We start from the raw sequence: 15,622 nt of genomic DNA on the forward strand, positions 1-15,622 counted from the left end.
GAGGAGAGCAAGATGGCCAAGCTGAGATGAAAGACAAATTGCTTTTGCCGAACAGAGACCGAGATAACTGGGGCCAAAGTTGCCAATATATAATGAACTGTATCACCTGTGCTTAGTCGCTCAACTGTGTCCAACTCTTTGCAACCCCACGGACTAGCAAACCCGAATTACTTATTTTTGGAACACCTCTGTCACAGGCTTAGAGAGACCACAACACCTTATGAGTGTTCTCATAAACTTTATTTACATTTGGATGGTTTGAACATACAGATTTTTTAAAAAATCCGGTAGACATTTTGAGATACCAGCCTAAGAGGCTCTGCCATATCTGAGCAAGTCTGGTTGAGGTGCTGCTCGAGCTCTACAAAGGCACACACTAAGCACTGAAATATCAGCCGCGTCACACAGGCAGAGGTTCAGTCAGAGAAGCAGATGCCTTCATTTGCCATTGGCAGAGGAAAATAAAAGTTTTGCAAAGGGACTTTACCGGATTGCATTCTCACTCAAATCTGGCACTATGCTGCTTCACACTAAGTCTGAAGTGGAGGAGTCTATGATTCATTTAAACATTTACTGCGCACCTATTACATGCCAGGGCTTCCCTTGTGGCTCAGCTGGTAAAGAATCCGCCTGTAATGCAAGAGACCTGGGTTTGACCCCTGGGTTGGGAAGATCCCCTAGAGAAGGGAAATGCTACCCACTCCAGTATTCTGGCCTGGAGAATTCCATGGACTGTATAGTCTACAGGGTTGCAAAGAGTTGGACACGACTGAGCAATTTTCATTCATTCACTCACTATTACAAGCCAAACATCATTCTAAGCATCTGATTTAAGAGATACCATGGTAGTATTCTGACTTCCCTGGTGGCTCAGACAGTAAAGCGTCTGTCTACAATGTGGGAGACCCGGGTTTGATCCCTGGGTTGGGAAGTTCCCTGGAGAAGGAAATGGCAACCCACTCCAGTACTCTTGCCTACAAAATCCCATGGACGGAGGAGCCTGGTGTCCATGAGGTCACAAAGAGTCGGACATGACTGAACGACTTCACTTTCACTTATGGTAGCATTCTAAGATTCTTTTCTTGAGAGTATGTGGAAGGAAAATTTTAGCCATCAACAGGAGAATGATTAAAAATGACTTTTGTCCTTGGTCTTTCTCCTTACTCATAAAACTTGAACTAAAAGTAAATCCCTCAAAGTAATCCACTTTTAACCTCTGCAGGACTAGCTGTCTAGCTACAAAAATTTGGTCAACACCACTATCTTCTCTGATGTCAATCAAACCTGAAAAGTAAATCAAGCAGGATAACATCAAAGCCCATATTCCTCTTCACTGCAGCATTATTCACTATAGGCAAGAAACAAAAGCAACCCAAATGCCCACTGACAGATGACTAGATAAACAAAATGTGGTATACACACATATACAAGGAAATATTATTCAGCCTAAACAAAGAAATCTTGTCATATGCTACAACATGGATGAACCTTGAAATCTCTTAAATTATCTCTTAAATCACTTACTTATGCTAAGTAAGTGAAATGAGCCAGACACAAAAAGACACATGCTGTCTGAGTCTACTTACTTATATGAGGTACTTAGAGCAGCCAAATTCATAGAAACAAAGCAGAACAGTGATTACCAACGGCTGGAGAGTGGGGAAAGTGGGTAGTTGTTTTACGAGTGTAAAGCTCCAATTCCACAGGATAAAAAAAGTCCTGGAGATCTGTTTTACAACAATGTAAATATACCACTGAACTGTACATTTTAAATGGTCAAGATGGTAAATTTTGTTGTGTTGTTTTACCACAATTTAAAAAAAAAAATTCAAAGTCCAACAAAATACAGAAAAGCTAGGTGCTGAATTTCAACTTCTAAAGTTCATCTGATCACTTGTCTGATCCTGAATTTGTTTCTGCATTCAAGCTGGAACATGCTTGCTGCACTGCCTAGTCCCACTAGAACTCAGGAAGGCACTCGTTTTATACCAGGCTGATCCCAGCACTTAAACCTGAAAGCTGAACCATGACATTATCCCCTCAAAACATACAAAATACCCCACTTCTGACTTTATAATTCCATTTTTTCCCTCCCTTCCGCTTTATATCTAAGATACTATTGGTAACTACCACCTTTAGACTGCAGAATGATTTTTCAGTGGAAATCCACCAGTGAACACAGGCCACTCAGAGAAAGCCCAAACCAAGGTCAAATGCTGAAAATCCCCCCTATAAACAAACATGACCCACAAGGATACCCAGAATATAGGGGGTTTTTTTGACCCCTGAAGTCAGTGGACATTTATCACAATGAGAAGTTATTGTTTATTTTACTCATTCATTACCTGTTTCTGTCTCTCCCACCAGAATACATGTTCTGTGAGTGCACCAGTTTTGTCTGTGTGGTTCACAATAACTAGCCTAGCCATAGTAGGTGTGTAAGTATTCATCGAGTAAATGAAAACTGATCATGTATGTCAGAGGTTAAGGACCTTGCAACATGAGTTCTACATCAGGAAAGAATCCAGTATTTGCTCTGCCAGGATGCTAAAACCTCTGGGTCAGGAATGACATATCTCACAGAGTGCTCCTTCAGCCATTCGCTGAAATGGGACCAAACACAACATTATTCATTATGGATATAACATCATACTCTCCCTTTTAATGCTTCAGATTCATCACTGTGCCTGACTCAGTAACTATTTAATAAATACTTGTTGAACAAATGACCTGGGTGTAATTATTACACTGTAAGCTCCTCAAGGGCCAGGGTTTTGATTCTTCTGTCAGTGGGCCTCAACAAGGATGATTTCAGCCCCCAGGGAACATTTGCCAGTGTCTAGCCACAGTTTTGGCTGTCAGAACCGGAAGTGCAATGCCACTGGCTACAGTGATTAAAGGCCAGAGATGCTGCTAAATACCATACAATGCACAGAAGAGCCCCTCACAACAAGGAATTATCTGGCCCGAAGTGTCAATAATACTGCTCTTAAAAAACCCCAATCTAAGTGTATCTTTTAATACCTGGAAAGAGTGCTGGCTTACAATAGATTTGTTGTTGAATAAACTGCCCAACAGTTTTCACCAGGTCCTAGAAACCTGGCAGGGCCACTAAATCAGGCCACAGAAATGAGCTACAGCTTCTGGAGGAAAGGAAGACCTGCTTTTCTGCATTCTCTAAAAGATCTGCCTCACATTAAACAATCTCCAAGTCAAAGCATCCACAGGCCTAAAGAAAGCCACTAAAATTAAAAAAATAAAAAAAAAAAAATCCATGTAGTTACCTCACCTAAAGTAAATTGTATCGTCATCTTCTTACCCACAGGTCAGAAATGAACTATACCTTTGTAAATGTGCTTGAGATTAAACATGCTTTAGCCTAAGTTTTGATTATTCATCTCAAAGCTAGTTAAGTCTCTCAGCCTTCCTTACCACTGTTAAATTCCGGATTTCTTCCATGACGCGAGGCCAGAAGGACTGCAGGCTCTGCTGGGCGTCGCTGCTGCCGGCACCACCAAACCCTCCTTCTGTGGACATTCCGACAGCTAAAAACACACACATACGCGACACGTGTTACACAGAAGAAAGTCAGGCTTTGCATCTATTTATATCTTTCCTTGTGGATGTTTTCACTAATTCTTTCAGTTTTTCAGTCTGAGAAGATAATACAATTGTGCTGAAGAGGTTTTTCACACCAACTTAAGTCTTGGCAAAAAATGAGGAACGTTTTCCCTTTCATCCAGCTTGTCTCACAGAGACTAACAAGAAGCTGAAATCAGAAAATCTAAAATTCCTAGAAGAAAAAAAAAATATACATATATATATACATAAAACTGCTAGAAACCCAAATTCAAATCCTAATGTGAATCAAGGACTTTTAACGTCTCATTTCGGAGAGAAGGAAAAAATAAAAATGTACTTGGCTGCCCTAGTGTTATCCGTAATTTTCAACGCCATCCTCTCCAGTGTTTTTCAAGTTCTATGTGGCTTCTCACACTCCATGCCACAGCCTGCAGAACATATATTAAGAGTCCCCAGTGAGTAATACTGTACATAAATGTAAACCCAGAGTCTTAAAAACTAAGAGCCAAGTTTATTCTGCTGTTTTAGTCACTGTGGTCCCATTTCTTTGGGGCTGACGATTATTATTCTTTCTAATCTCAAACTAATCTTCCTCAAAGGACACAAAATCCGTACAGCCTAGGCCAGTAACTGAGTGGGTGGCACAAAGTCCTTGAAATCACTTCCAGTTCTTTGCTTACCTGAACCCTGTTGTTAGGCACAAAGTCAAACAAAGCACACCATCAAGTGGAAGCTCTAAGATGGTTGAAAAACAATAGGGAATTAAATTCAGTACAGAGAGAAGAGGACCAAAGTTTGGTCAACTGTTTTGTTGTGAGGGAGGGAAGATGAATAAGGACCCCTGCACCACCTATATCTGTACCATAAATATAGATAATACTGTAATGTTTGAAAAGATTTACAGGGGGAAAGTAAAAAACTCCAGATGGCTTAAATGTTTACCTGGCAAACACTTGAATCTAAGAAACACTTTAATTAAACACAAAGAACAAGAAACTTTAGTGATATCCCAAGAATTTCTATTCTGGGAAATTATTCAAAAAGATTTAATATGCCAGTGATAGGATGCTAGCGGAGAGCTATGTAAGTCATTAAGAACTAATTCTGACGGGCTGAAAGAAAAGCAGCAAGGCCAGGTGTCACACGACCAAACTGCTACTTTCCAGGGTCCATGTGGATGCATGCTGGGCTGATTACTCTCTATCAGCAGAGTGGATGAAGGCTGATAAATCGAAGTTTAGACTGTGAGGATGTCTGATTCACTCCTAAATGTTTGCCTGGGATTGTCCTAGAAATCTCTGATTTTTTTTCCCCTTTTTCTTCTAAAGGAAATGATGAGAGGAAAGAACAGAAGGAAAACAAGAGTACAATCTTCAAAGCAGATTTCACTCTGGTATAATGACATTAGTGGGTGATGATGTAATGGGAAAAGGTTTGGAGCCAATTTCTGGTGCTGGAGGCCCACAAGCAGCTCTATACATCAGCAGGAACTCTAAGTCCTAGGAAGCAATATGATCTTGGGAGTTTCTGGAGGGAAATAAAGTGAAGAGTGTTGAATCACAGTTGGAAATGACTAGATTAAAATCCTGAGTCCTAAAAAACTAAGTAAGAACACTTCAGCTCAGCTCCCATGACATCTTCACTTATCACCATATGCACGTGACCTATACACTATTATCTCAGATGTTCTGAGAACAAAGAAGTCAAGGTAATCTAGAGAAGTGTAGTTATTTATTTTTGTTAATAGATTCTTATGAGGTACTCATGACAATGATGAGAGCGAGAATCTAACCTTTTTAAAAGGGGCAAATAAAACCTTTCCAGAAATGAAATCAATTATCAAAAAACTTTAAAAATGAATCTAACCTTTTACTGTACAGATCCAAGGAAAGGCCTGATCTTACCGAATCTGCCATGTAAGCTGCTATGGTCAAAGAAGGAAGAGGCACAGTTGCCAGTGTGATACTCTGTACAACTTGCTAATGAGAAGCAGGATTCCTCTGAGTGCAAAGGTCTTTAAGATTTACAAAGCTGGTAACCAGTTTTGACTGTCCTCTGATCTCCTCCCACAAATGTTATCAAGGTACATAATTCAAGAAGCATTTTTTAAAACCATCTGTGCATAGTCTGCTTTTAAATCTTGAATGGCCCCAACTAAGCATGTGCTGGCGCAATCAGTTCCCAAACATCTGTGCAGTCAATAGATTATGAATGAATCTTTGGCTGGCTCAGAGCCACACACTGTTGGAGTGGGGGTGCGCACAAAACAAACGTTGAAAAAATCTTTCTGGAACTGACAAACGTATTAAAGGTTATTAAGTTTTTAACTCGAGAGACCCATTTTGAATTAGAAAACCATAAATGGATAATGGCAAAAAAAATCCAAATCAATAATAATGTTCTTTACATTTTACTGCCTCATAGAACTTGAAAATGGGGTGGGGGTGCTTTAAGAACCACCCAGGTCCAGCTCCTCTAAAAGATGCTCAGAGCTCTACTTCAACCTCTGCCCAGCTCCCTCAATGCACCCTACGAGGTCATTGAAACATGAGCTCCTCCCTCTACAGTTCTAGGAAACTGGTGCACTGGCTAGGCATTCTTTTCCATCTTTGGACAGCTCTCACTGCTCTTCTTTACATTAAGTTGAATTTACAAACAAAGGATCATTTCGGCTTTAGATGTAGTTACAACTTTTATGATTTTTCCATCCAGAAACCTCTTCATAAATTCCTGACTTCAAAAAACAAAGGTACTGGACACTCCTCATCAGGGACAGAAGACCTTTTCATGAGGAAAAAGAAAAAATGGTTTGGAGCATATTTTCTAGCATCTTTGCACAGAAATAATTTGTAGATAATTCTCAGTATCTCTTGGAAGACCATAAATTGTTACTATAAATTCCTAGAAAAGGTGAATATTTTTATTCAAAAGGCTTTCCTTAGAGCAGATCCAGTCTTCACATGGGGCTTTACAAATTAGATCAAATCTCAAGCAACAGATTTCATGAAAATAAGCTAGAATTCTCAATATTTTCTGACTGTGGCACAACTTAAAATTAAAATAATAAAACCTAATCATAAAAAAATTCTGCTCACTAAACACCTAAGTTAAAAAACATAAAGTAACTTCTCACTTATTTTAATATTACATTAATTGCAACTAAATTGATTTTGCTACAAAGTAGCCTATTTGTAACATCTACAACCCATGGAAAATATGCCAGGTTCATCTTCTAGAATGATGAGAAAGGAATGGATTTAAAAGTAAGAAGAGATTTATATTCCAGGATCCTTTTTACTCCATGTTAAATTGCTATTCCTATCATGAGATAAAGCTACTTACATACAGTAAGACCAAGCCGCATTAGCTTAGATGCCTCTTTTGAAAAATGCACAACAGAATTTCCCAGATTTAATTAATAATTAATATTAGATTTATCATTCATGTTCATTAATTAGTTTATAAATACCTAATAAGACTGCCTGCTTAATTATTTAATAAAGACTTAAGAATCAGATAAAGTATTGAATGGTTATTGCTATAAGAAATCTCAACTCCCATTATCTTTTCATTTATCTGGTTTTAAACACAGTTTCCTTTCCAAAACTAAAATGGGAAGAATCAAAGTCCACCAGGAAAAGGCCGTTTCTCCAGTGCTCAAATCAACTGCCATCTCTCCACAAGTCTCTAAATCACCACAAGTGATCACTGCTTCCGTGAACCTTCAGAGCTCTTAATCTGTACTTCTTCCTGCCCTCACCGCATTACCTTGTATGATCAATATTTATGTATTTCTTACCACATATCCCCTTCTGGTTTATAAGCTTCTTGTGGGTAGGACGTGAATATGATTCATCTCTGGATTCCCTCACAGCACCGAGCACAAAGTCTGATAAATAATTATTTCTGAATGAAAGAGAGTTTTTGCATATGTACTTTCTGAGAAAAAAGAGGCCTCTTAGAAAGCCTGGCTCTGAAATAAGATTTATTGGGACGGCAAACTATTTTAGGAAGTTCAGAATATATGAGGTTCTCGCTGGGCCTTTAAAGTGTTAGTAGGACTACAATCAGAAATCCACGTGACTTAAGTGAATTTAAGATAAAATGAAGGAAGAGGATACGCACACGCACACGCACGCACACACACGCACGCACACACACGTGTCCTGGAAGTTACAAGGCAGACCAGAAGGCTGGAAACATCGGTGTGTACTATCCACAGCATAAAACTCTTGAAAGTCAGAAACTTCTCAGAAAGGTGACCAGGACAGGAGGAGAAAAGGGGTGGGGAATACCTCTGTTTGGCCATCCACTGCAAGGAAGATAAGGAGAACATCATGCAGAAAATGAGATGATTCAATCAGATCACTCAAGGGCACACAATCTAACTGTCATTCAAATACCCAGTTACTTTATCAGTTTTAAAGAAAGAAGACCTAAGCAGTTTTCAAAACATCTCAAAAGCAGAGTGCTCCTCCTTTGAGATTCTCTTGGAAGTCTTTCAAGCTCTTGGTTTTGACCAGGTACCATTCTTACCAAATCCTCCCTGAGTGATATGCTGGACGTGGAACAGGATGTATCAAAATAATCAAGCTCATATACAAAGAAACATAAGATTTTACTACAATATCCCCTAGTCTCTAAAACTCTGCATCTTTAGAGCTAAAGCCTATTTCTTAGCATATACCTCATTCTCTCTACAAAAATCCTTTGTAATATGTCTAAACCCACATATAGCTCTCTAAAGTAACTAAAACAAAACAAATGTTGTTGGGAGACAATACCTAAATCCCTATCATCACAACAACTATTAAAGGAAAAAAGACCAGAGGAAACTCCCCTAAAATGAAGACCAATCTTTGATCAATGCTGCTCCCTATTAAAATACTAGAGCTGCCCTGTTTCAGGCAGTCAATTTTTACTTAAAAATAATGTTCTCACTATTAAATGTGAACAAATACGCCTTAGCCCAGTTGTGACTGAAGAACAAATCTAAACACTGGTACCATCTTTCACCTTAATGCCCCTCACCATCCAACTTGCAGCCTCTAGGCATTTCAGGCTGAGAATGCCCTAACAGTTCCTATATGTCTCCAACTTAACATGTATCAAGCATCTCCCTATGTTCAAAGCACATTAACTTCTTCACTTCTTTTCTTGACTTGCATTTTGATCATGTTTGTCATTAGATGACATGATTTTTCTTTTGCCCAATTAGTAGCTCTATCACACACATTTTATGTTCCAGTACTACTCAGGTATTTACTGAAGTTAGTTCCAAGCTTCTTTACTTGAACTGGCTAAAACTGTTGGGATACTATATTTCAAATGGGGAATGAAGAGACGACGAGAGATAAAGAAAGAATATTAATATGAATGAATAAGAGGAAAGCTAACTTGTGCTTGCTATTTTAGATATTCTCCCAAACTACAAAGAAAAGTGAAAACTAAATTTGAGAACTGAAATTTCTGCAACAAAACAATTCCACCAACATCAAGTTGGCTCTCACGTTTACACAGATGGACCTAAAACCATTATCAATCACAAGGGCTAAAAAGGATTTCAAGCATTAAGGAGGCATATGCTTTCCACAATAAAACCAATCCTAAATTGACAATTTCAGAAGAAAAATAACACTGTTCTGGAAATCAAAAGACCTTTGTGAACTGGTCTGCTGCCGACTAGCCAGTGGCCTTGGGCCAGTCACTGCACTAAGCCACTGCAGCTGCAACGTATACTGAACACATACACCAAAGGGCAAAGGGGCGGTCTGGCATGGAAGGCCTACACTTCACTGCTTGAGGATGCAATAAATGAATGAATACAAGGCAGGGGGACTAGAGAGAAAAGAGGGTTCAACTGTCTTTATTTAAGCTCATCTAAGGTTTCTACCGAGGCAAGAAAGCACTAAGCCTGGTGCCAGAAACCTTACTACTCAAGTTCTAAACATAACTGGATACCAGATGGTCATACTTACTGACAGGTTATTATACAGTACCCCACTACTGTAATAATGAATAATGCTGTCTTACTGGAGACCCCTTTCCCTAATCCTGAACGCCAAGTTCAGTGTTTGAGGGTGTGTCTGTCTTGAACTCCAAATGGCTAAGTAAGTCCGAAGCCCCTTTTCTAACTGCATACAGCAGAAACTGTGCTTTCCAAAAGACTATAGGTTGGAACTGGCTGCACAGTACTCTTCCTAAAGATCTGGTCACAAAGATACATTTTCAAACTGGCAGCAGAGACACTTCCTTCAAAAACAAAAACATGTTTCTGTTTGCCGTCTGATGCTGCTGCTGCTAAGTCGCTTCAGTCATGTCCGACTCTGTGCGACCCCATAGGAGGCAGCCCACCAGGCTCCCCTGTCCCTGAGATTCTCCAGGCAAGAACACTGGAGTGGGTTGCCATTTCCTTCTCCAATGCATGAAAGGAAAAAGTGAAAGTGAAGTCGCTCAGTTGTGTCTGACTCTTAGCGACCCCATGGACCCGTAGCCTACCAGGCTCCTCCATCCATGGGACTTTCCAGGCAAGAGTACTGCAGTGGGGTGCCATTGCCTTCTCCAACAACATACTCTTTCAAACAAGGAAAGATCATAATACAGTGTGTCTGGGGAAAAAAGGAAGGTAGAGCAACTTATGGTATGAAACTTAACAGGAAGGCATGACCAGAACATTAGAAAAAAACCTGTTTCTGTGGAATAGAAACGGTATGTAAACATATTACTTCACACATTTGTTTCCTCATTCCTTCACTGATGTCCAACTTACATGATATATTATATACACAGGTATATATGATAGCAACAAAACACTATCAGTATTTTGTACGATGGAGAAAAAAGACCAACAGGTATTTTAAAGGCAAGGGCCCACAAACCACAGCCCCCAAGCCAAATTTGGCCTGCAGCCTCTTTCTGTAAATTCACTTTTACTGGAAGACTGCAGCCCCATTCATATACGTTGTCTATGGTTGTTTTCATGCGGTAACAGTCGAGTTCAAAGTGTTACAAAAGAAAGTGTATGACCAACAAGCTAAAAATATTATCTAGCTCTTTACCAAAAAAGAGGATTTGCTATCCTAACAATGGGGAAACTGAGGGCCAGAGATTGGAAAGCTTGCAGTAGATCACACAACTATTAGATGGCTTCCTCACCCATTCAATCTCCAACCCGCTCTGCGCCACAAAATATCTGTTACTCTCTCCTGACACTCCAACCTAATGAAAGTAAATACATTTCTGAAGGAAGAATGACAAGTAACTGGCTTTTTCAGACTCTGAGCCTCAAAGAAAATTCTAACACGAGCTGGAGAAAGAATAGTGCTACGTGTGCTCAGTCGTGTCCGACTCTTTGCGACCCCATGGACTGTAGCCGCCAGGCTCCTCTGTCCATAAGGATTCTCCAGGCAAGAATACTGTAGTGGGTTGCCATGTCCTCCCCCAGGGGATCTTCCCAACCCAGGGATCAAACCCAGGTCTCCAGCATTGCAGGTGGGTTCTTTACCTTCTGAGCCACCAGGGAAGTCCATAGTGCCTGTTGTCTAAGCTAAATCATATTCTAAAACAGAGAGTCATTTTGCTTCCTGGATTCCTTCTGAAACTCAGAAACTCTAAGAACAACCTTTCACCCAGTCTCTAGCAGGCTCCTGAGTTGATGTATGCCCAGAAGTGAAAAGCGTGATTCTGAAGAATGTTTCAAAGATACCAACTTTAGAGCTTTAGAGTTTTACATAATACTTGTTTCATACATTATCTTCAGTTGATCTTCACTCAGCTCAGTGCCAAAGATATCAGTATCATTCCAATTTTACAGATAAGAAAGCCAAGGGTTGGGTATCTTTGTGCTCAAGGTCACATGTAGTAAATGGAGAAGCTGGAAATACAAAAGCTCTAAAATTCTGTTCTCGGCTTAGCACAGCTTGTTCATTCTCACTTTATGTTGCTTTAAGGTGTGTGTGTGTATGCAAACTATTCAGAGATATGAGCAATCTCAGCTTTGATCACTGACTCAAATCCTTTACCTAAAAGATCATTTTAATCCCCTTGCTCCTAAAATCTCTGTGGAAAACATGGAAGAGAAGATGCTCATGGAAGAGAAGATAGCTCACTGCTATCTCCTTCTCTTATTTCTGTGTCTCTTTCCTTGCTCCCTCACTCTCTTTTCTATCATTCCCTCTTGCTTGTCTCTAGGACAGTCAGTAGCACCTATGAATACTCAGCTGCAAACAGTGGGGGGCAGTAAAGTACAGGGTAAATACATAAAGAAAATCTATTGGACCTGGAGGTTCTTGTTCTCTGGCTACTAACTGGTCACTTAACTTCTTGAGGCCTCTGGTCACCTCACAGGGCAGCTGCAGCATACAAGTGGGAAACACATGTAAGAAGGCCTTGAAAAATACCAAGCATCATGTAAATGTCATATGGCATATCAAAATCACTGCTCAGAGCTAGACAAGTCATCTATCCTGGTCTGACCAGTTTCAAACACAGTACCACACCAAAAGACCAATCTCCCTTACATACAGTAACAAGTAACCCAATTTGCTTCTTTCTCTAATTTAGACTACTTAGAGTTTCCGGAGTGCAGAGTCAGATGCATAGAAACAAATGCACTGAGAAATCTTCTTCCACTTCTTTTATAAATATAAAATAACTTGAAGCCCTTTAAAGTTTTAAATTCAGAATGAATGTACTAGTTCCAAACAAAGAATTCAAGATAGATATGATTAGGTACGCTCTTAACTTAAATCCTTGGGAATGTCAATGATCAGTAGCTATGCAGGCTCTCTCTCTAGACAAATCCAAAAAAACTAAAATTCTTAGAACCTGTCTCCTTGGACACCTCAGACTTCCATAAGCAGGGAGTATGTGGCTGTTCTGTCTTGCAAAAGGAATTTTGTTTTTTATGTTAGAAAGTGGAGGAGACCTGGAATCTAGGCAGCATCCCATCCTATCTGGCCCCACCAACCAAGAGAAAGATTCTGTTTTGAGCTCTGAAAAGAGCCCTGGCTGCTTCTACCTCCATCTAAGATCTTGGAGTAAAGGGAACATGTTGTGAATGTAGTACTTTATGAGACTATCTAATGGATTGAAACCAACTTTTTAAAGTTTTGGGGGGACTAGCACTGCTAAGGAGCTTGCTTTCACACTACGTACAACTGTAAGAAATTAAACATACACAGTCACCGATCAGTGATCACTAAATTTTTTTCTCCCCAAGAAACCATTCCTGGCACCCAATAAAATCTATTTCTATAATTAGCGTATTCACTTTCTTCAGGCACATTACTATTATTAGGTACATTATTTTTTAAGCCTAAAATTTTCGTGCTCCTATTTTCTCCCCTGTTCTTATTTAATTATCTTTGTTTCTGGCACATCCTCAAGGAAAACATGGCTTGGACATAGTGGGGACTCAACACACATCTACTAATGAACAAACACAAGCTCCTCAAGAACTATTTTAAGACCCCAGGTACCTTTGACTTCACTCTGGGTTCTTTTCTTTGAAATGTGCATATGGGGAAATCCCTTCTCAAGTACCTAAGCTCAGCTGTGCAATAACTGTTGTGTAGTAATACAATGGAAAAGTAAAAAAAAAAGTGGGGATGGGAAGAAACCTGTTCTACTTTAGAAAATGTTAACACAAAATGTTCATAATTATCTAATCATAGACTCCACTGAAAAATGGAAGATTGTGCTGGTGAATTAATCTATCTAAAAACTGGAGAATTCTCGATAAAAAACTCGGAGGGCATTAGAAGAGTGTCAGTAAGAGCTTGGCTTTATTGATTTAGCTACATGATTCTGCTGATTCACAGACACTAAATTCTGCCCTCTGCTTAGTGTCTTTTAGCACTGATTTGAAAGTTAGAAGCAAGCAAGCAAGGGCACGAGAATAAACAAATCCTCCAAGTCAACCAAACGCTAAATCTCCCACCTCTGTGTATACAGCTGTCAGGAACAGAGAATGTAAAGACCACTTCAAAGAATGCAAAGCAACGGAGATGGTTATGCTAATCCTTTGCATTTGTACATGCTTTACACTTTGTAAAGTAGCTTTCCTCCTTTACGTTATCTCATTTATTCTTCACTACAAACACAAATACTAATGTTCCCATCTGACAGATAAAGATACTTAATCCAGAAGACTGAGGGGCATGTCTTAGGTTACAGGGCAAGTACATGGCAAAGCCAGAACCACGACCCATATGCCCTTATTCTCAGTTCTGTGCTCTTTCACAGCATGCTCTCCTCCCGCTTTAGCACTGGTAACTCAGCAAAGGACCGAACACTTGAGAACCTAGGGATCTTCTCAGCCTGGAACATAAATCCATCAAGCCCTTTATCTTTGTTTTCCTGATCATCCTCCTGGAGAACATACCCCCAAAAGCTAAAATGTCACATTCTTATATATTTCAGAGTAGAAAGTTTAAGGTTTTCAAGCTTGTTAAAGCTGCAGTTGCCCATAAGGACGAGGACTTGGGACTATCTGGTCACCAACCAAGAGTAGACATAAAAAGGTCCAGTAGATCAAGTTCACTCTCTGGGGGCCTGATGATGAGAAGTCACTACCTTTTCACTGTGGTTGAGAGGGACAGCCTTAGCCTAGCCCCCACTTACTGAAGCCACTTCCACTGCTGCACATTCTGAGGAGGAATCACCTGCCACAGCCACACTGTGAACACAGTGGCAATGTTATTTTAATTATGTGGCCTTTCCGCTTAGAACCAAAATCCCTGTTCTAACTACCTTAACAGGGATAAAACGAAGATTATGAATCGCAGCTAGGAAATACAAGCAGCTGATTATTTAAGAACACAATGACTCATCTAAAAACACTCATCTCTGTGGTTCAAGGTAAGAACTCAAATGAGGTGCCCAATACATACCACAAGTGTACGTTTGCACATCTAAGGAACACTAGTGAACAACTAACACAATTCTAACCTTGTATCCATTTGGAAATCCTTCATCTATTTCTCTGATCTTAGTAAATTTAGATAATTCCCCAACATAATGGTAGTATTCATACTAGTATGCTACCTATTTGCACTACGTTTCATTCTGAAAAGAAAGAGTTGTGTTCATCTATCTTGTTTGACAAAAACTTTAAAAATCACTCCATTAACTGTAAAGGACTATGTTTCATGCAAACATATTACGTTACTTAACTACCTTCAAGGGTAGCGTTATGAACATCTTGCCTGTTAATTACCAGAAGAGAAATAATCATGGAGTTCAGGATATAAACAACGAAGATGGCTGGAAACTTATCACTATTCCTCTAATGAAAAAGTTCTTATTGCCTCTGTTAGACTGAGGATAGTTACAACCTACCTAGCCTAGAAATCTGCTTAATCCTACAGATGAGGCTATCCTATTCCTGGTAATTTATTATGTGTGCTGCTCTTCAGTGTTATCATGACCATGTGGATATAAATTACTTGCTAAGTAAATGTTGCCAAATTCCTACTTGTGTATTTATGGTTGGCTTCACGCAGAACGCTGCCATTGGAGGCTTTACAAAGCTAACAGTGATAAGATTAGGTGGACGCAACTTAGGGAAAAGTCTTTGCACTGGATGGAGATGTGTGTGTATATTTAAGAGCTTAAACAAGAAAGCCTGAGGTTATGCATCCACACACATATACATAAACATATACATAACTAATTTCAAAGAGCTACTGCATAACTTTTCAAGGAAACACTTGTACTTTTTCAGAAAAAGTGAAGGCCACATCATAGGGCAGTATTTCTAATCTTCATATGAAGGCACACACTGAAAATGTTAGTATTACCTTTCTTAATATTTAACCTATGTGAAGAGCTGACTCATTGGGAAAGACCCTGATGCTGGGAGGGATTGGGGGCAGGAGGAGAAGGGGACGAGAGAGGATGAGATGGCTGGATGGCATCACCTACTCGATGGACATGAGTTTGAGTGAACTCCGGGAGTTGGTGATGGACAGGGAGGCCTGGAGTGCTGTGACTCATGGGGTCGCAAAGAGTCGGACACGACTGAGCGACTGAACTGAAC

The 15,622-nt window shown here is 39.8% G+C and overlaps 1 protein-coding gene across 8 annotated transcripts in view; it reads right to left on the reverse strand.

The window, feature by feature from the left end:
• NFYC (nuclear transcription factor Y subunit gamma) overlaps positions 1-15,622 on the reverse strand; it is a 65,131-nt gene that overhangs the window by 25,953 nt on the left and 23,556 nt on the right. For all 8 annotated transcript variants that reach the window (XM_027537668.1, XM_027537660.1, XM_027537663.1 and 5 more), the window contains one exon: positions 3,433-3,545. In XM_027537668.1, coding sequence (XP_027393469.1) covers positions 3,433-3,537 — 105 coding nt within the window. In that variant the 5' untranslated portion in view covers positions 3,538-3,545. The remainder of the gene's footprint in view (positions 1-3,432; positions 3,546-15,622) is intronic.

The sequence above is a fragment of the Bos indicus x Bos taurus genome, chromosome 3 (assembly GCF_003369695.1).
Source record: "Bos indicus x Bos taurus breed Angus x Brahman F1 hybrid chromosome 3, Bos_hybrid_MaternalHap_v2.0, whole genome shotgun sequence".
Lineage (NCBI taxonomy): Eukaryota > Metazoa > Chordata > Mammalia > Artiodactyla > Bovidae > Bos > Bos indicus x Bos taurus.